The 21,028-nt window shown below is 37.0% G+C and overlaps 1 protein-coding gene across 8 annotated transcripts in view; it reads right to left on the reverse strand.

Annotated features, from left to right (window-relative positions):
- Positions 1-21,028, reverse strand: part of LOC143041551 (palmitoyltransferase ZDHHC16B) — a 161,156-nt gene that overhangs the window by 19,157 nt on the left and 120,971 nt on the right. For all 8 annotated transcript variants that reach the window (XM_076213551.1, XM_076213556.1, XM_076213555.1 and 5 more), the window contains one exon: positions 3,430-3,551. In XM_076213551.1, the coding sequence (XP_076069666.1) occupies positions 3,430-3,551 (122 nt within the window). The remainder of the gene's footprint in view (positions 1-3,429; positions 3,552-21,028) is intronic.

Here is a 21,028-nt window from a genome sequence, read left to right on the forward strand (position 1 = left end):
AGGGAAAGGGTAGTGGGTGGAAGTGGAATGGGTGGAAGTGGGTACATGCCTTTGACTTGGCTACCTCTCTTATATGGGGGGAAAAGCTCTTGGTATAAAGACAGATATAGATAGAAAGGCAGAGAAAACAAGGGAAATAGAATTAATCTAGTATTGCCCCAAATTTCTCAGACCAAAACCCAAAGCCAGCAGTTGGCATCAGTCCCTTGACTCTCCCACAGATTTCCCCTGGAAGAAAATTGTTACCGTAAATTGCGGCGTACAAGTCGACCTGGCATATAAGTCGACCTCAAGATTTTTAGCTCAAAATTCTGACTTAGGTCTATACCTACCATATAGGTCGACCCCAACATATGTTGGGCTACCAGTGGCCCAAAAATTACCTAGGTCTACCGGTAAATGAAATAAAGCTATAATAAACTTACCTAGGTCTACCGGTAAATGAACTAAAGCTATAATAATATGATACATTTTTGTATTGTGTTGTATAGCAAACACCAGCAGTTACCACATATTGTATCGGTATAACTTATGAACATAAAATTCGTCAAGTCAACATTACCTCCAATAATACCATGGATAGAAGATCATTCCAAGTAGTTTTTAGATAGTACTGCTGCGTATTGCACTCTTATTTTATTGTAAAACACAGTATGACTGTACCACACACCCGCCATTTGCACTAGTAGTGTAAACAATCTGTGACGTCACACTACCAACCTGTCCGATGATGGTTGAGGTTTTGCTTTTGCAACGGGTCTTCATATTTTTGTAGACATCTACACAGTCTCCAGATATTACCCAGACATCAGACTGACATGGTATGGAATAGGTGTCCAGGTGGTTTACGAAATGAAAGGAGCTTGTTAGTGTGGGACATGTTTCGTTCTCACTTAACAGAAAACGTCAAGAAACACCTGCAGCGAAGCAATACTGCAACTGCCGTGATTCCAGGGTGATTAACATCTGTGCTTCAGCCTCTCGATGTTTGTCTAAATAAACCCTTTAAAGACAATATTCGTTCAGAGTGGAATAAATGGATGATGGAGGGAGAAAAGTCATTTACGAAGGGTGGCAATATGCGTGTACCTCTTGTTTACAACTCGTTGGTAAAGGTTTGCATTTTAGCCCCGCCCTATAAGTCGACCCCTAGATTTGGAAAGATTTTTTTAGGCTTAAAACTCGACATATACGCCGCAAATTATGGTATGTTGTGTTGTATTTACATGTGTTAGAACTATATATAGCCATTTAGATATATCTAAGTTGTTGGCCTGGATTACTTTAACTTGTTCTACAAATTTACACATCTATATGAAAAGTTATGCTTACTCACACCTTTTAAACAATCTTCTTTAATTTCTTGCTATATCCTCTTCATGTTCTTTTATTCTATACTGGAAGTTCTCTTAATCAACTTTCTTCCTATTATTTTCTCTGTTGAAGATGGCTATCATATCACCTCTCTTCACTGTTCCACTGTGGGCAATCCCAGTTTTTCCAATCTCTTCACATATGTCTTATAAGTTAAGGTTATCCACTTATCTTCTACTCTCAATTTCCCTTCCACCACAAAATTATCTAACACTCTTCATTATCTCCTCAAGAACATGGGCATCCAGAACTCATTGGATACCACTACATAGTCCATTAATGTCTTATCAACCACATTTACACCCACCATCCTCTTCTATGTGTGGGGTAATGTGAGGATGTGTCGTACTATTAATGGAAAAATATTTCTTAAAATTCAGTTTTTGAGGTGAAAGCATAATAGGTGCAAAATAAATTTCAACTATTTAGTTAAATATGGCATCTATCTCAAGGTTTACCAGATACAGCACATATATTTTTTGAGGATTTAAAAATATTTTATATTTTGTATAGGTGGCTTCCTATATGGAGGGCAACATGCTGGGTGTGGTATGGTATGTGCAATTTAATTGACACCTCATACTGCATCCAAAATATAATTTCATTGAACTTTACAACATATATTTTAAGAACACAAAGAAATGTAAAGACAGGGTTGACCCATACACCTGGTTGGCCTACCACACCAAATTGACAAAATTCCTCAAAATTAATTACCCTATGTAAAAAAAAAAAAAAATAGAACTACAACACTTGTAAATATTCATTTTAACTAACAATGCTTAAAAAAACACAATGTGTGAAATAACAAAAAACTAATTTCTTGGGCATTGTTTTCCTTATGGGATACTATTTCATTATTGTCTCCAAAATTTGCCTGCATAGGTTGCCCTCATATGCATGGCCCCTGGCAATGAGCATTTTCTTTTTTCTTTTTTTCTTTCATACCTCACAGAGCCATTTTTGTTTGTTTGGCCACTATTTTTACTCAAAATCATATTAACCCCTTCCATACGGTGCCGCACACGTAGGCGTCATGGACTTAGATCTCGGTAGCAGCAGCCAATGCCAGCCGTACGACGTGTCGTAATAATACTCGCATCATAAAATATAGTCACCGCTTATATCGATCGTTCTCTCTTCACCCGTGAATTTTGATAACCATAGAAAATGCGATTACAAAAGAATTAGAAAGAATGTCATTATGGAGGGGCGACTGCAATAAATATAATCAAGACGCCGATATGGCAGCCTCGCAAATACACTCGCTCCCCATGACGCCTACGTGTGCGGCACCGTATGGAAGGGGTTAATAAGGCTATTCTCACTATTCAAATGTATACCAAATGAATTATGACATATTCACAATCATGGGACACTACATTAGTAACCCAAAGACCATTGAAAAATGAAAATCTTATCTGGTAACCACCATGCAAGACCAGGTGCCAAATCAAAACCACGGTGTGGTGGGGGATCTTCATCTTCCTCAGACAGCATGATGTCATCATTCAGGCGATAGATTTTTTTCAGGAGCAACTGTACGTATGTATTTGCCCCTATATAAAAATTGCCCCCCACATTACCCTACTTATGCTTCACTCTCTACTTAACCACTTCACTACGGGCCAAAATCTCGCGGGCAGCATTAGCTGCCAGACGTATGATGTTTCGTAATAATACTCGCATCATAAAAAATAGTCACCGCTTATATTGGAAAATGTGATGACAGTTTAGAGAGTATGTCATTATGCAGGGGCAACTACAATAAATATAATCAAGACGCCGATATGGCAGCCTCGCGTATCCCCTTGCTCCTCATGCCGCCTACGTAGGCATTGCTCCTGACATGGGCAGTTGGTGAGGGGCAGGGATGGTCCTTCATCCACAAGGAGGTAAGATGGAAGGGAAACAAATGGATGATGGATGGGAGTGGGATATGGGTGGGGTGCCTTGGTTGGTTATTTCCCTTGTAAGAGGGAATAAGCCCTTTGATGTTTATCATAGGTATAGATACAGAAAGAATATAAGTCTACTGAACAGAATTCATATTACCTTATTTATCTTAAGAAGTCTTTCAATTTCCTTTTTGTTGATATGTGCTTCAATGCTGGATTCTCCCTTTGTTATAAGTCTTCCATGCCAGACTGACAATCCTCCCAGTGCAAAAAACACTCCTGAAAATATGTGCAAATAGAATATCCAAAAAGAAACACTAGTTGATATGTACATAATCTAAAAACCAACTTTTTTTTCTTCTTGGAGTATATGAATAAACCCTGGAACACACTGGAAAAAGTCTGAGGGGTGTAAAGAAATACAGTTTTCCCATACAGATACAAATTCCTGCAATAGCTTAGATGGTATAGCCAAAGCAGGTACCATAAATAAATCTATATTTAGATATGATATTATAACTGAAGAATAAAAGACAGGGCCCCATGAGGATAACTCCTTTCCAGTATAATACATACAGGTTAATTGGCCAGCAATGTTCTATAAAATGGGTAAAATTTTCAATACAAAAGCAAAGGAAATTTTATCCCTCACACTCTTTCAATTGGTTGATTTACACTTTACGGTGCCACAACATCTAGGTGATATGGCATCTCTTACATAATTTCTGAAAGTGACAAAAATGGTAGGCCAAAATTTGCATTTTAGATCAAATATTTGGTATGATAAAATAATAAATAAATATATAAATAAAAAGGTATCTAAAATGTACATACAGGTACTCCTCGTTTAACGACGACAATTGGGACCAGCGCGCCGTCATTAACCGAATTGGTCGTTAAGCGAAAGTGTATACATATACGTACATGTACTGTATGTACAATGTCCAGCAATACATGTATCTTTATTTTCGTATATTTTCCCTCTTTTATACAGTACATTAAAGCTTTATTTACTGTATATTTACGGTGGTTAGGTTCCCGATATTACCATATATGACCAAATCCGCATATGCTGACATTCCATATTGAATACCGGGCTATTTTTTTTAGTTTCGACCATGGACGCAATATAGCAATAGAAATTTAATTATTAATTTTGTAAATTAAAATGTATCAACGTAATATGCAATTTTGTGGGTGGAAATGAAAGTAAAAAATACCATGCTACAAGAAAATATGCTAATGAACGAAGTCGGTAGCATAGGATCGGGACGCCATCTTGTCGTCTGCCAACGTCTCTCACGAGGACAAGCCGGATGACATTTAATTTGCAGGTAATGATTTATCAAACACAGGTTAGGTTAGTTTAGTTTAGGTTAGACGGATTTATCATCCTTTCATTTCTTCGACATCGGCATCTATCATAACAAACATGGTGTACCATTCGTCTGACATGACTTCGTTACTTACGAAATTTGTTTTAGCACCTATTTTTTCCGCTCACAAAATTGCATATTACGTTGATACATTATAATTTACAAAATTAATAATTAATTTTCTATTGCTATATTGCGCCCTTGGTCGAAACTAAAAATTTACCACTACCAGTATATACTGTACCCCAGGTAGTTTTTTCAGCTTGCAGGATGGTAATGTAGACCTAAGCTTCAGAACACTTTACCTCACAGGTAATATCCACCGTACAAGTTCATTTATAACATCATACAAATTTGCCTCAGCCAACTTAATCATCGTACACGACGTCGTAACTTCGGGAGATTTACGTTAAACGAATGTCATAAAGCCCGTCGTTACTCCGAGTTGTCGTTAACCGAGTAGGTCGTTAAACGAGGAGTACCTGTACATACACCAAGGCTTTTCCCCCTTACTAGGGAGGTAGCCAACAAGGAAAAGGCATAAAAACATTCCCACCCATTCCATCCCTGAATACACTCCACACCCCTCCACCCTCCCTCTTATCTTAGCACCTCCCGGATGATGGGTCATCCCTGCACCTTGTCCACTGCCCTGGGTCAGAAGTAGTGTCGCAAGACACAGCACATCCACAGCAAGGCCGCTTCATTAAATCGGCGACCCCCCCTCTCCGGCCCCCCATGCATAAAAGGAGAGGACGGGGAGAAATCCCTTCAGGCTGCGTCAAATTTTGCTCACACATACTACCTCACCCCCCATCCCCACACCCATACCACTTCATGCATCACAACATCATCCATATACAACCATTCTCCATTCACCCTGTCTTCCTCAACAGACATTCCCCTCTTCCCCAAAGCCCCCTTCACCCCATCCATCCACCTCATCCTAGGACGTCCCCTCATGTTCACTCCCCGCACATCTGCCTTCCATACCTCTTTTACTAGTCTTTCTTCACTCATTCTTTCCATGTGTCCAAACCATCCTAATACTCTTTCATCAACCCTATATCCCAACTCCCTTTCCACCCCCGGTCTTCTCCTCACCTCCTCATTTCTCACTCTATCTAGCCTAGTAACCCCCATCATACTTCACAGACACCTCATCTCAAATACATTCAAACTCCTTCTCTCTTCCTCTCTTATGTTCCATGTTTCTGCCCCATACAGTGCTGTCGGCACAATCACTCCTTCATACAGTCTCCTCTTAGCATCCATTCCCAAATGTCTATTCCTCATTACACTCTTCAATCCACCAAGGCATTTACTCGCTTCTCTCAATCTACATTCTACCTCCACCTTCACTCCACCTTTTCCTGCCACATTTGCACCCAAGTATCTAATACTATCCACTTCCTCCAGTCACTCTCCCTTAATGCTCACTTCCAGTCTATTGCCACTTTCACCCCATGTACATCTCATCACCTTACTTTTACCCACATTTAGCTTTAGCTTTCTTCTATTACATACTCTCCCAAACACTGTCACCAACTTCCTCAGTCCCTCCTCTGGTCCTACCACAAGCGCAGTGTCGTCCGCAAACAACAGCTGGCTCATCTCCCACTTTTCTCCATTTTCTTTAACCATCTCCAATCCCTGACCCACTACCCTTGCATTTACCTCTCGCACTACCCCATTCATGTATAAGTTGAACAGCCAGGGCAACATAACGCATCCTAGACGAAGTCCCACCTTTACCTCGAACCACTCACTCTCTCCATTTCTAATCCTGACACAAGCTCTACTACTCTCATAAAAACTCTTGACAGCTCCTAGAAGCTTTCCTCCTATCCCGTATATCTGCATAACCTCCCACAGTGCCTGTCTACCCTATTGTAAGCCTTTTCCACATCCATAAAAGCCCAAAAAACATCCTTCCCCTTTCCTATAGCTTTCTCACATATTTGTCTTACCACAAAGATTTGATCTACACAACCTCTACCCGTCCTAAATCAACAATGTTCCTCACCAATTACTCCCTCTGTTCCTCTCCTAATCCTCTAAATTAAGATCCTCCCATAAGCCTTCCCAACTACACTTAACAAGCTAATCCCTCTGAAACTACTACATTCATACTTGTCCCCTTTTCCCTTGTAAAGTGGAACTATACAGTCCTCCGGCACTCTACCCTCTCTCCAGCAAACATTAAATAACCTCACCAACCAGTCCACCATCACTGTACCTCCTTTTCTTAGACATTCTGCATGGCATCCATCCAGACCAGGTGCCTTACCTGCTTTCATCATCTTAACAACTGCCTTCACTTCATCCTTCCTTATTTCTCCTCCATTTTCCTCACTCATCATAGTCATTTTCTTAGCACTTCCCACTGCAACTATCTTTCCCTCCCTATCCTCCTTCATATTTAGCAACTCCCTAAAATATTCTGCCCATCTTCCTCTTACTGCCTTCTCTTCCATTATCATCTCTGCATCTGCACCTTTTACCTTTTCTTCTCTACTTGATTTGCCTCCTCTTCCTCTTTTAATTTCTTTCCAAAACATCTTTTTATTACTTTCAAAATTTTCTGTCATACTCTTACCCCACTTCACATCTGCTCTCCTCTTTGCCTCCTATACCTTTTGCTTTACTTCTATTTTCTTTTCTTTGTACCTCTCATATGACTCCCTCATCCTATTTTGTAACCAATCTGTGAAAGCTCGCTTCTTCTCTTCTACAACCTTCTTTGTTTCCTCATCCCACCATTCACTACCCTTCCTTCTATTACTTCCTGTCCTTCTTGTTCCACAGACCATCCTTGCACACTTTGTGACTCCCTCCTTGAACCATACCCATTCCTCCTCCACACCTAGCTCCACTCTATCCTTCACTCCCTCCCACTCCTCCTTCAGCTTCTTCTTGTACTCCTTCTCCTTTTCCTTTCTCTAAAATGTGATCATGAAAAATAGCAGATGGGGCGAATCAAAACCAGATAGAAAATGCTCATGTGGAGCTATTATTTTTCTAAAAGGCCAGCATTCTCTATGACCTTTTCATTCCCTGGATTCCCCACATGTGCTGGAACCCACCAAAATCCAACATTATAGACTCTACTCAGGAGTAGGTGGAGCCACTCAAAAAGTGATAAATCAAGAGGATTAAGGGAAGAAGAACTAAAATATTCCATGGCTGAGACAACACTACATTAGTTACTAAAAATTATAAAAAATGAAACAGGAAGGGTAAAGATGATTCTTAAAGCTAAGATAATGGCAGCTCTACTGTAAAAACCAAAGCTATACTGGGGAGGCTACCACCAACCCCAGCATCAGACTTAGAACCATCTGTAAATACTGGACTGGAGTTGGAATGTGTGGAACAATATCTTGACAAATAGTGTATGATACTCATATTCTGGTAACATATTTTTCTTAGGAATATCAAAGTTACAGCCAGTAAAGGTGGGGAAGTGCCTGTTTCCAACTCTAGGAAACTGATAGGGATATACAGAAATGGAAGGTAATTTAATGTTGTCATGGCAGATACTACCCTGAAGTTGAAAGGTTTAGGGAAGCTTGGGGGAGATGTATATAGCTGTGAGCGTGAGTCTTGGGAAAATGACTTACAAGAAAGTGATTCAGGATGACGCCAAACCCTATACCAGCATCTCAGCAATAAGGACTGGTGATGTAAATTCAATGGAAGGATGCCTGCATTGACCAGCATCCAACAACAGATGCAGGAAAATGCAAAAGATACAATCATTCAAGTAATTAAAAAAAAGGCAAATTGAGTTAAAGATGGAGTGGATAGAAAAAAATGTATTGTGGTCTATGGACTATGGGAAAAACATAGTCTGGCAAGGTATATGAGAGAAAAAGCAGAAAAAGAAACAGCAATACCAATTTTAAAAGAAATAAAAAATGGTGATTGTGAAGTAGAGAAAGATGATGAAGTGTATAGAATTGGACAGTATTCTAAGGAAAGAAATTGACCCCTAAAGATAAAACTAAGATCAAAAATGGTAGTAGAAGACATATTAGTAAAAGCAAGCTAGTTGGCGAGGAGCAGACACTACAAGATATGGATAAAAAGAGAAATGAGTGTTGAGGAATTAGAAAAAGAGAAGACACTAAAAGATGAAGCTAAGGAAAAAAAAAAAAAAGACTGAAAGCAAGGAATTCTATTGGAGGATACATCAAAATGGGCAAATCAAAAACAGAAAAATAGATGGAGAAAGAAAAAAAATAAAAAGTGGCCTATACATTTACACATTAATTTCAAGCCTGAATGAACTAAATGATTACCTGTTATATAAAAAACCAGACATAATGGAAATTGTGGAGACAAAGTTAAGGGGTTCAATACTACCCAATAATGTTGGACAAGGGTTATACAGTTATTGGATTAAAAACAGAAATGAGAAACAGGAAGGAGGAATCATGTTCTTGGTCAAGAAAAATTTGAAGATTACCAAGGGTAAGAACAATGTAGAAATGATCATGATAAAAATCGATGACATGGATTTATGTGCCCCCAAAAATGAGCTCTTGAAAAGAGAAAAAGCATTAAAAAATGCTAGAAGATACAGCACAAGGCATTCATTAAATGAGAAACTAAAGGGCAGAGGTAACCTGGTAATTATGGGGGATTTTAACTGCAAAGAAATTTGTTGGAAGGAATTGACAGTGAAAGGCAGAGAAGATCTGTTGGGTAATGTATTACTGGACATGACCATGGAATATACGATCATAAACTGGGTCAATGAAAACACCAGATACAGAAGTGATGAAGAACTGTTGAGACTGGATTTAATATTTAAAACAGAATCTAAAATTGTGAATAGAATTGAAAACAAGACACCATTTGGAAAGAGTGACCATATACTTATAGAGACTGAACTAAAAGAAGAAATATATATGGAGAGAAATGAAAAGTACAGAAAAGGAAGATGTACAACAAAACGGACTTTGGAAAACTAAAGAAATTCTTTCAAAATGCAAACTGGGAAAATTCTACCTGATGGATATCTATAATGAAGGAGTGAATAGGTACATACCAAGATAGAAACAAGAGAGGGTGTACATTAAATTCTGGTTCAACACAAGGTGCAGTAAGGCAAAAGATAGAAGAGACAAATCTTGGAAAAGATGGAGAAAAGATAAAGAAAAAAAAAACTGGAAAATGGCAAATATATATAAACTATAGAAATAAGTATGTAAAACCACAAAGAGAGGAAAAAAGAAACTATGAAAAAGACATTATAGAAAAATGTAAAGAGCAACCCATACTATTCTATAGATATGTGAATGGTAAACTTAAAAATAAACAGGAAATGGTTAAACTACAAGGAAATACAGAATACAGTACACAGAAGATCTAGAAATGGCTGAAGTCATGTATAATCATTTCAATTCAGTTTTCTTTAGAGAGAAGGTGTAGTATTGGGACAAGGGAAGCAAAGAGCGATCTCCCCCCATGAGCAAAATAATAATAACACAAAAAGAAATAGTGGAGCAATTACCGGGTAACAAACCTTGATGTTAGGAAATCACACGGCCTGGATAGAATTGCAAACTGGATACTAAAAGAATGCAAAGACGAACTAATGGACAAAATATATAAAATAATAAGTTGCTCACATATAGAAGGAAAAATACCAAAAAACTGGAAAAATGCCAACATTGTACCAATATATACAGGAGGAAACAAGGAAGAACCAACTAATTACAGACTCGTCTCACTAACAAATACTGTAGCCAAAATTTGTATATACCTAGTTGTATTTTACAGGAAGAGAGCTATGCTTGTGACTCACTTTTGTATCTTTCAGCATCCAGTTTGATCTTAAATTCTTGAATAGTTTTTTCATTCACTCTTTCCTTATTCAATTTGTTCCAAATATCTATCACTCTGTGTGGGAAGCTATTCTTTTCCAGATCTCTTCTGTAACTATCCTTTTTAAAAAAAAATTACGTCCTCTTGTTTTCCTTTTATCCCACTTTAGTAAATCATCTCTATCAAGGACTTCCATCTCTTTCATAATTCTGTAGATGTTTAGTAGATCTCCTCCTCCTCTTCTTTGTTCCAGGTTTGGTAGCTCGAGTTTGGCCAATCTTTGTTCATATGTTGATTTGGAGAGCGCTGGTGCCATCTCTGTCATTGCTCTTTGAATTCTTTCTAATTTCTTTATGTTCTTTTTATTACTAGGTGACCATAGTGTTGCAGTGTGCTCCAGTCTTGGTCTTATCAATGTAACTAATATTTTCTTCACCATTTTTTTATCCAAGTAGTCAAAGGCCACTTTCACTGATCTTAGTAAATTAAAAGTTTCCCTATTTTGTTGATATGTTTGTCTGGTGTCATGTCATAGCTGATAGTTACTCCTAGGTCTCTTTCCAAGTTGACTTTTTTAACTTTGTGCCAATTGTATATTGTCCCAATATTCTATTTTTACTTTTTCCAAATTCCATTATACTACATTTCTTGATGTTGAAATTCACTTCACACTTCTGACTCCATTCCCAGACTTTGTACAAGTCTTTTTGTAGTGATTTACAATCTTCCTCTGTACTTACTCTCTTTATTAGTTTCGCATCATCTGCAAAGAAGTTAATATAACATTCCACACCTTCATCCATACCATCTATATATATGGCAATCATTATTGGAGCCAATGCAGAACCTTATGGTACTCCACTTATCATTTCTTCCCAGGTCGAGTTCTTGTCTCTAAGCACCACCCTTATTTTTCTCCTGTTTAAGAAATATTTCATCCATTCTAATAACTTTCCTTGTATTCCACCTATTGTTTCAATTTTTCTTAGTAGCTTTTTGTGTGGTACTTTGTCAAATGCGTTTTGTAAATCTAAGAAGGCACAATCTACCCATCCATCCCTTTCTTGTATTATTTCTATTAGGCTCGAGTAAAAGCATATCAGGTTTGTGGCACATGACCTTCCAAAATGAGTAAGATTTGCAGCAGCTGTAACTACTCTAAACCACAATTTTGGTTACATTGACACCAGTTTGCTCATTCACCTTGGCTTTGGAGATTCTCAGCACACACTCTCAGGATTAGCTATCCAAGAGGCAAAAAGGAAAACACCACGAAAGAAGACAACCAAGAGGTCAAGAGAAGAAAAACCAAATCAAATTATGAGGTAGGAGGCTTCTAGCCTGGTGACAATGAGGAGGGTGACACCCTCTGATCCTGCCACAAGCACAGCATTGTCAGCAAACAACTGGCTCACATCTCAGTATTTTCCATTTTCTTTAACCATCTCCAGTCTCCTGGCCTTTATTCTTGCCTTTACCTTCTGCATCACCCTATCCACACACACATTGAACAACCATGGCAACATGACACAACCCTGATGCAGTCCCACATTTACCTCAAACCACTCACTCTCTACATTTCTGATTCTAACTCAGGCTCTACTACTCTCATACAAACTCTTCACTGCCCTTAACAGCTTTCCCCCAATCCCATATATCTGCGATACCTCCCATAGTACCTTCCTGTTCACCCTGCCATAATCCTTTTCCAAGTCCATAAAGACCCAAAAAACATCCTTATCTTTTCCTAAAGCTTTCTCACATATCTGCCTTATCACAAAAATCTGATCCCCACAACCTCTACCTGTCCTAAACCCCACTGTTACTCACCAATTGAAGAAAATTTAGGAGAGGAATATTTGCAGATTAAGAAATGGAATGAAAACAAGGAAAACAAAGAGATAGCTTTCAAAGAAATAGTACAACAGCAAATGCATGATTGTGTATAATGCAGTCTTCCATTATGTGTTGTATGGTATGGGGTGAAGTGTTACATCCTGGGCAGCTGTTCACAACACGGTCCGCAAACAACACAACATACACTCTATAAAGGATTTGTGGGAAAACCCAGTTTCGGCTGTGGCCTTCCTTGGGGAGACGGGACTGCTCGGACAGACAGTCTAGGGAACGACAACAACAACAACAACAACAGCAAATGCAGGAGAATGCATAGGACACAATTATTCAAGTAATCAAAGAGAAAGCAAATTGGGTTAGAGATACAGTGGATAAAAAAAAAAGTGTATTGTTGTATATGGGCTAAAGGAAAAAAATGGCATGGTTAGGTACTTCAGGGAAAAAGCAGAAAAAGAAATAGCAAAAACAATTCTAAAAGAAGTACAAGACAGAGACCAAGAAGTACAAAAGGAAATAGAAGTATACAGTATGGAACAATATTCAAAAGAGAGAAATTGGCCTCTAAAGATAAAATTAAGGTCACAAATGGTAGTAGAAGACATACTAGCGTAATCAGGAAAGTTAGCAAAGAGTGAACACTACAACAATATATGAATAAAAATAGAAATTAATGTTGAGAAAAGAGAAAGAAGACACTAAGAGATGAAGCCAAGAAAAAAATGGAAAGAGAACCGAGACCGAAAGAAAGGAGTTCTACTGGAGAGTCTTTGACATGAGCCTAAGAAAATTGTATGCTTGGGTAAGCAAAATGAAAGAAACAGAAAACAGTGTGGAAGTGATCATGACCAAAGTTGAAGATAGCAAGATGAAAAGTAGAATTTTGTAGTGATTTATGTGCCCCCCAAAACAGGCTCTTGGAAAGAGGGTGAGCACTCAAAAATGTTAGAAGATACAAGGTATTCATTAAATGAGATGCTGAAGGATGGAGGTAACCTGGTACTTATGGGAGATTCTATCTGCAAAGAAATCTGTTGGGAAGAGATGACAGTGACAGCAGAGAGGATCTATGGGGAAATGTATTACTTGACATGACTATAGAACATACAATGACACAATGAGTAAAAGAAAATATCAGATATAGAAGTAATGAAGAACCATAGAGACTAGACTTAATATTTATAACAAAACCTGAAATTGTGGATAAAATTGAATACAAGACACCATTTGGGAAGAGTGATCACATATTAATAGAATTTGAACTAAAGAAGGAATCATATATAGAGAGAAATGAGAAATCCAGAAAAGGAATACTGTACAACAAAATGGACTTTGGGAAACTTAAGAAATTCTTTCAAAATGCAAATTTTCACAAATTCTACAATAAAGAGACACAAGTGAAAGAGAAATGGGTGATTTTGATGGAAATTTATAAAGTAAATATGTACAAAGACAGAAATAAGAAAAGGTTGTATAATAAGTGCTGGTTCAACAGAAGATGCAGTGAGGCAAAAGATAGAAGAGATAAAGCTTGGAAAAATTGGAAAAAAGAGAAAACAGAGAAAGTGGCAAATATACATCAACCAAAGAAATGAACATGTAAAAGTGCACAGAGGGGAAAAAAGAAACTACAAAACTATAAAAAAGACATCAGAGAAAAATCTAAAGATCAACCCAGGCTATTCTATAGATATTTGAATGGTAAACTTAAAAATAAACAGGAAATGGTGAAACTACATCATGAAAATATAGAGTACACAGAAAATTTAGAATTGGCTAAAGTCACGAACAATCACTTCAAGTTGGCTTTCACTTGAGAAAAAGCACAGCATTGGGATGAAGGGAACATAGTGTAATCCCTCCCCCATGAAGGAAATAAAAATAACACAAAAAGAAATAATGGATCAATTAATGAACCTTGATGTCAGGAAATCACACAGCCTTGACAGAATAGCAAAATGGATACTAAAAATGTACAGAGGAATTGATAGACAAAATATATAACATAAAAAATTGTTCATTCAAAGAAGGAAAAATACCAAAGGACTGGAAAAATGTCAATACTGTTCCAATATATAATGGAGGAAACAAAGAAGATCCAACAAATTACAGACCAGTTTCCCTTACGAGCACTGTAGCCAAAATTTGTGATAAGGTTAAGAACAGATGGATAAAACACCTGGAAGAAAACAATATAATAAATCCGAGACAATTTAGATTCAGACAGGGACGATTATGTGCTACAAATTTAATTTGTTTCTACTCAAGACTAATAGATATAATACAAGAAAGGGATGGATGGACTGATTGTGCTTTCCTAGACTTACAAAAAGCCTATGACAAAGTGCCACATAAAAAATAAAATAAAAAATAAAAAAGGAGAACATAGGAGGGATACAAGGTAAACTACTAAACTGGTTGAAGGATTTTTTGCATGGAAGGAAAATAAGGGTAATGCTCAGAGAAAAAGAGTTCAGCTTGGTAGGAGTTGATTAGTGGAGTTCCACAGGGATCAGTATTGGCTCCTATAATGTTTGCTATTTATGTGAATGACATGGATGATGTGTAATGATACATGAGCTTTTTTGCAGATGATGCTAAACTGCTGAGGAAAAAGAATACTGAAACATGTTGTGAATCACTGCAGAGAGACCTGAACAAGATTTGGAAATGGAGTCAGTGGGAAGTAGACTTCAACATCAAGAAAATAGCATAATGGTATTATATATATATATATATATATATATATATATATATATATATATAGATATATATATATATATATATATATATATATATATATCAGGACAATATAAAATCAGGGTAAAGGAAGTAAAGAAAGTGGAATCTGAAAAAGACCTGGGAGTAATCATCACAAATGATATGTCCCCTGATAAACAGATAAACAAAATTGTTGGAGAATCCTACAACTTGCTAAGATCAATTAAAGTTGCCTTCACCTATGTGGATAAAGAAATGGTTAAAAAAACATACTAGTCACACTGATAAGACCAAAACTAGAATATGCTGCATCATTGTGGGCACCTATCACAAAGAAAAACATAAAAAAATTATAAAGAATCCAGAGAGCGGCGACCAAGATGGCACCTACACTATCAAATCTAATATATGAACAAAGATTGGAGAAATTACAACTGATAACACTAGAACAGAGAAGAGAGAGAGGCAATTTGTTGACCAGCTTTAGAATTATGAAAGGAATGGAAGTTCTTGATGGGGAAGACCTATTAAAATGGGACAAAAGAGAAACAAGAGAACACACAAAGAAACTAACGAAAGACAGCTATAGAAGAGACCTGAAAAAGAACAGCTTCCCACATAGAGTGATTGATGTCTGGAACAAATTGAACAGTGAAACAGTTAATGCCAGAAATATACATGAATTCAAAAGCAAACTAGATGTAGAGAGATACAAGAACGGGTCATAACGAGCACAGCTCCAGGCCCGTAAAATACAACTAGGTAAATACTTCCTCAGCAAGGCTTCATTAAATCCCACAAATTTTCTATTTGAGAAAGGTCAGAACAATTGCTTAGCTAATCCTTTTTATATTCAAATCCCACAAAATTCAGCCAACCAGTTACTAATTTTACTCTGTGAGCAGATGCCTCATCCTGCCAGTATACTTCACTTTGACATGTCAAAGCAATCCTCAAGATGGTCTGCCAAGGGCTCCAAGTACCTCTTCTTATTAACTGTAATGTTCTTTGGTAAGAACATAACTGAGGGAGGGGGTTTGACAGTCCCCTTACTGCACCTGGGTTTATAAAAGAAAGTGGAATACTAGGTAGAGGTTTAGAATTGGAAAGAAAAGCTAGGTATAAAAATGTCCTATGAAATCGGGAGATTGCAGAATTGATACAGGAACTACTTGATCTGAAAGATGAATACAGAGCAACATACAGAGAGGTGAACCAGCTATAAAAAAGCTAATGCCGAAACTATCAGAGGGCTTAATGATATAAAAAAGGAATTAAACATAGTCAAGAGTGAAAATGAAAGAATGAAAAATGAAAATACCAACAAAAATGAGGTTTTGAAAAAAGAAGTGAAAGAAACAATTAAAGAGACAGATCTCCAAAAAATAGAAAATCAATGGAAAGTGGAACAAGAAAAAAAACTTTTAAAGAAATAGTACAGCGAGTGGAAGAAAATGATAAAGAAATGGTAATTAAGGTAATTAAGGAAAAAAGAGAATTGGATCAGAGACACAGTGGATAAAAAAAAATACAATAAATGCATAGTAGTTTATGGTATTAAAGAAAAACATAATGTGCCAAGATACCAAAGAGAAAAAGAGAAAGATATTGCAAAAGAAATTTTGAAAGAGATACAAGAGGAGGGACAAGTAATGGACAAAGAAATAGAAGTACATAGGGTGGGACAATACTCTAAAGAAAAAAATATGTAGACCACTAAAAATCAAACTAAGGTTTCAAGTGATAGCAGAAGTACTATCAAAAGTCGCAAGGCTGGCAAATTGTGAAAATTACATAAATGTATGGATAAAGAAAGAAATGAGTGATGAGGAAAAAGAGAGGGAAATGACACTAAGAAATGAAGCAAATGAAAAAAAAAAAATAATAAAAAAAAAAATAAAAATAAAAAACGTGAGAACAGAGCCCGAAAAGAATCAGTGTTTTTGGAGAGTACTAGACCTGAGGCTGAAAAAATGGTATATAAAAAAATAAATATACAAAAAAATAAATAATAGTAATAATAATAATAATAAACAAAAAGGAGGAGAAAGAAAAAATTAAAAATAACGTATACCAACATAGATGGTATGACTTCCGAACTTAATGAATTAAATGACCATCTGGCAGTAGAAAAACCAAACGTAATGGGAATTGTGTAGACAAAATTAAAAGGTCCACTACCACCTAATACTGTGGGACAAGGTTTATACAACCATTGGATGAAAAATAGAAAGAAGAAGCAGGGTGAGGAGTCATGTTTTTGACTAAGAAAGGCTTAAATGTAACAAAGATAACAGAAGGAAAAAAATAATGTGGAATTGATTATGATAAAAGTTGAAAATAGTGACATGAAAAGTAGAAAATTTGTAGTAATATATGTGCCACAAAAACACATTCTTGGACAGAGAGTGATCATTCCAAAATGTTGGAAGACACAAAGCATGCATTAATTGAATTACTGAAAGAAGGAGGAAACATAGTAATTATGTTCGGAAGAGAGGACAAACTCTGCCATGGGAATGGTGTAAACCAGTACCATGCTAGTCCCAAGCCCAGATAAAAGAGGAGGGTTGTTGCGACAGGCCTAGCAAGCTGGCAATGTTATAGAAACCTCTACTCAGGAAACGCATGCAGGGCCTCGGAATGGACGGACCCACTCGATGACGCCACATAATGCTTTAAGCACTGGAAATAGTAAAAGGACAAAGACGATCAAAGTATACTTTGAATGTATCAACTTTAAATGGAAAAGAAGAGGAAGTGATAAAGCTAATAAAGAAAAGAGATCTTGATGTCCTGGGATGCTGTGAAACAAAAATAAAGAGCAAAGGTAGAAGAGTTCTACATGACAATTATCAGATAACTTGGAAAGGTAGAGAGGACTCAATGTATGGAGTTGCATTCATACTGACCCCAGAAATGGCAGATAGAGTAAAGAACATAACACTAGAGAATGAGAGAATGATGAGCATTACTTTACAACTTAAGTATACCCAAGTTAGTCTCATACAAGTATATGCTCCACAACAAGGACGACCAACTCAGGAAAAGGTAGAATTCTATGAAAGATTACAGAATCTCTATGATACCGAAGCGATCAACCCAAATGTTATAGTGCTAGATCTAAATGGACATATAGGACAAAATAGAGATGGAATTAGAAACAATATAGGAGAATACAGTATTGGAGTTGAGAACCTGGATGGAGAGCAGATATTGGATTTCTGTGTTGGCAATAATTTTTCATTAGTGAATACTTTTTATAAACATAGAGAAAGTAAAAAATGGGCATGGTATATGTGGAATGGTAGATGAGGAGAATACACAGATAAGTCAATGATAGACCTTATACAGGCTAATAACAAACTTTTTGCAGATGCTAAGTCAATACCATCCATTTCAATGGATTCATACCATAGATTAGTTGTAGGTAAGATCAAACTAATAACAACATCTAAGAAAGTGGGAAAAAGAAGAACCAAAAGATACTGTTTAGAAAACTTGAAAAGGGAAAAATGTGCACAAGCACTAAAAAATAAAGTGAAAAAGCAGATGCCCACTGGTAATTGTAGCAGTGTTGACAAAGAATGGGAAAACTTCAGAGTAACTGTTGAAAATGTAGCTGACGAAGTAGTCCAGGTTAAAATTAGTGGAAACATGAAGAAAAAGACAAGTGTGGTGGAACAAAGGCTGAACAGGCTGTGAAAAATTAAATGAAATGTTATAGAAAATGGATGAAAACAAGGTGACTAGAAGATAGACAATCATATGTAGTAGCTAGAAACAAAGCAGAACACCTAAAGAGAAAAGAAAAAGTTACAGCATGGTAATGAATTGAAGAACAGCTAGAGAAAGACTTTGCTGGAACTAAAGAATTATTATATAGTATGGCCAAAACTACAGAAAAGGAGAGAACTCAAACAATTATTCTATAAAAAATGAGGATGGGACAGAGCTATTAACTGAATCAGAAGAAATTAGTCAGAGATGGGGACTACTTTGAGAAGTTATTGAATGTGGAAGAGGGTGGGAATGATTACGTGGCAGTAGTGAACAATGCTGAGATGAATGATGATGATGGTGATGGTGAAAATGGAGAAACTACAGAAGATATCACAAATGATGAAATCTCGATGGCAATCAGAAAAATGAAAAATGGGAAAGCAGTAGGCAAGGATGGATTACCAGTTGAAATATTCAAGACCCTTGAAGAAGTTGGTGTGGAATGGTTGGCACGTGTATTTAACACAGCATGGAACCAGGGGAAAATACCAGATGACTGGGTTAAAGCAGTAGTCTGTCCAATCTTTAAGAAAGGTGATAGATCAAAATGTGAAAACTACAGAGGAATTTCATTGGTCTCACATGCAGGAAAAATCTATGAAAGAGTGCTGGAGCAGAGACTTCGAATAGCTGTCAAGGAAAATATTGGAGAGTGGCAGCATGGTTTCAGACCTGGGAGAGGCACAACTGATTTGATGTTTACCATGAAATTATCACTCGAAAAGAGCTGGGAGTGAAACCAAGAGAAATATGCTGTATTTATTGACTTGGAAAAGGTTTTGGCAGAGTTCCACATGAAAGGTTTTGGAATGCATTGCAACACAAAGAATATAATATACCACCAAAATTGATTAGAGCTGTCAAAAGTATCTTAAAGGGGACAAAAAGCAAGGTGAAGTGTAAAGAAGTAGATAGTAATTGATTTGAGGTGAGGACTGGTGTGAGGCAGGGTGGAGTTATATCTCCATTGCTGTTCATCATTTACATGGACAGATGCATGAAAGATATATGTATAGAATATGGAGACAATGAAATCATGCTAGCTTATGAGGACAATGTAGCAGTAGTCACTGGTACCGAAAAACAGCTACAGGATGCAATGATGAGAGGGAATAACATCTTAACAAGAGAGGCACAAAAATAAATAGTAATAAAACTGAAGTCATGTACACAGGAAGAAGAAACAAACAGATCCATGTCAAAGTTGGAGATACAGAATTAACCACTTCCATACGATGACGCCTACGTAGGCGTCATGAGGAGCAAGTGGGTACGCGATGATGTCGACGTCAGCGTCTTGATTATATTTATTGTAGTCGTACCTACGTAACCTCCATTATCTCTAAACTGGCTTCATCATATTTTCTATGGTTATCAAAATTCATGGGTGAAAGAGAATGAACAATTGAGCACTGACTTTATTTTTTATAATGCCATTATTATGACGCAGCATCGCACATCGGGCAGCTAATGCTGCCAGACGTGCGATGTGCCCCGGAATGAAGAGGTTAAAACAGGTAAATAATTCTTATTATCTCGGAGTGAAATTTGACAAGGAAAACTTGCAAGATACTAAGTTAAATAACAACTAGTATATATAATACAAATGTCTGCCTACTGTACCCATTACTCAGAGAGAGCCATACCAAGAAAATGTAAATTGACCATATATACAACCATATTAAGGTCAATATTACTATATGGATCTGAAGCCTGGTCAATGATTTCCAGGACAAAATAAAATGTACAGGCTGCTGAGATGAGGATTCTGAGGTTAGTCAGAGGGGTAACCAGAAAGGATAGACTGAGAAATGATGATATAAGACATGAGTTTGGAATAACATAAATTTTGGAATTAATCGAATGTAACAAATTGAGATGGTATGGGCATATACAGTGCATGGATGAAGAAAAATATCCAAAAAGAATTTTAAATCAATACCAGAAGGAACAAGACCAATTGGAAGACCAAGGAGAAGATGGATCGAGGGAGTGGATGAGGCTTTAAATAGGAGAGGAACAAACTTGGATGAAGTATCACGGAATCAAATATTCATGGATAGAATGGAGTGGTGAAGAATTGTAAATGAGGCACCGGCAGCTGACAGGCTATGACCTAATAGGCATCCGGTGAGGTGAGATGACAGTGAAAGATGGAGAAGACCTTTGGGAAAATATAATACTGGA

The sequence above is a fragment of the Oratosquilla oratoria genome, chromosome 31, assembly GCF_046742065.1.
Source record: "Oratosquilla oratoria isolate Oo_2021 chromosome 31, ASM4674206v1, whole genome shotgun sequence".
In the NCBI taxonomy this organism is placed as follows: Eukaryota; Metazoa; Arthropoda; class Malacostraca; order Stomatopoda; family Squillidae; genus Oratosquilla; species Oratosquilla oratoria.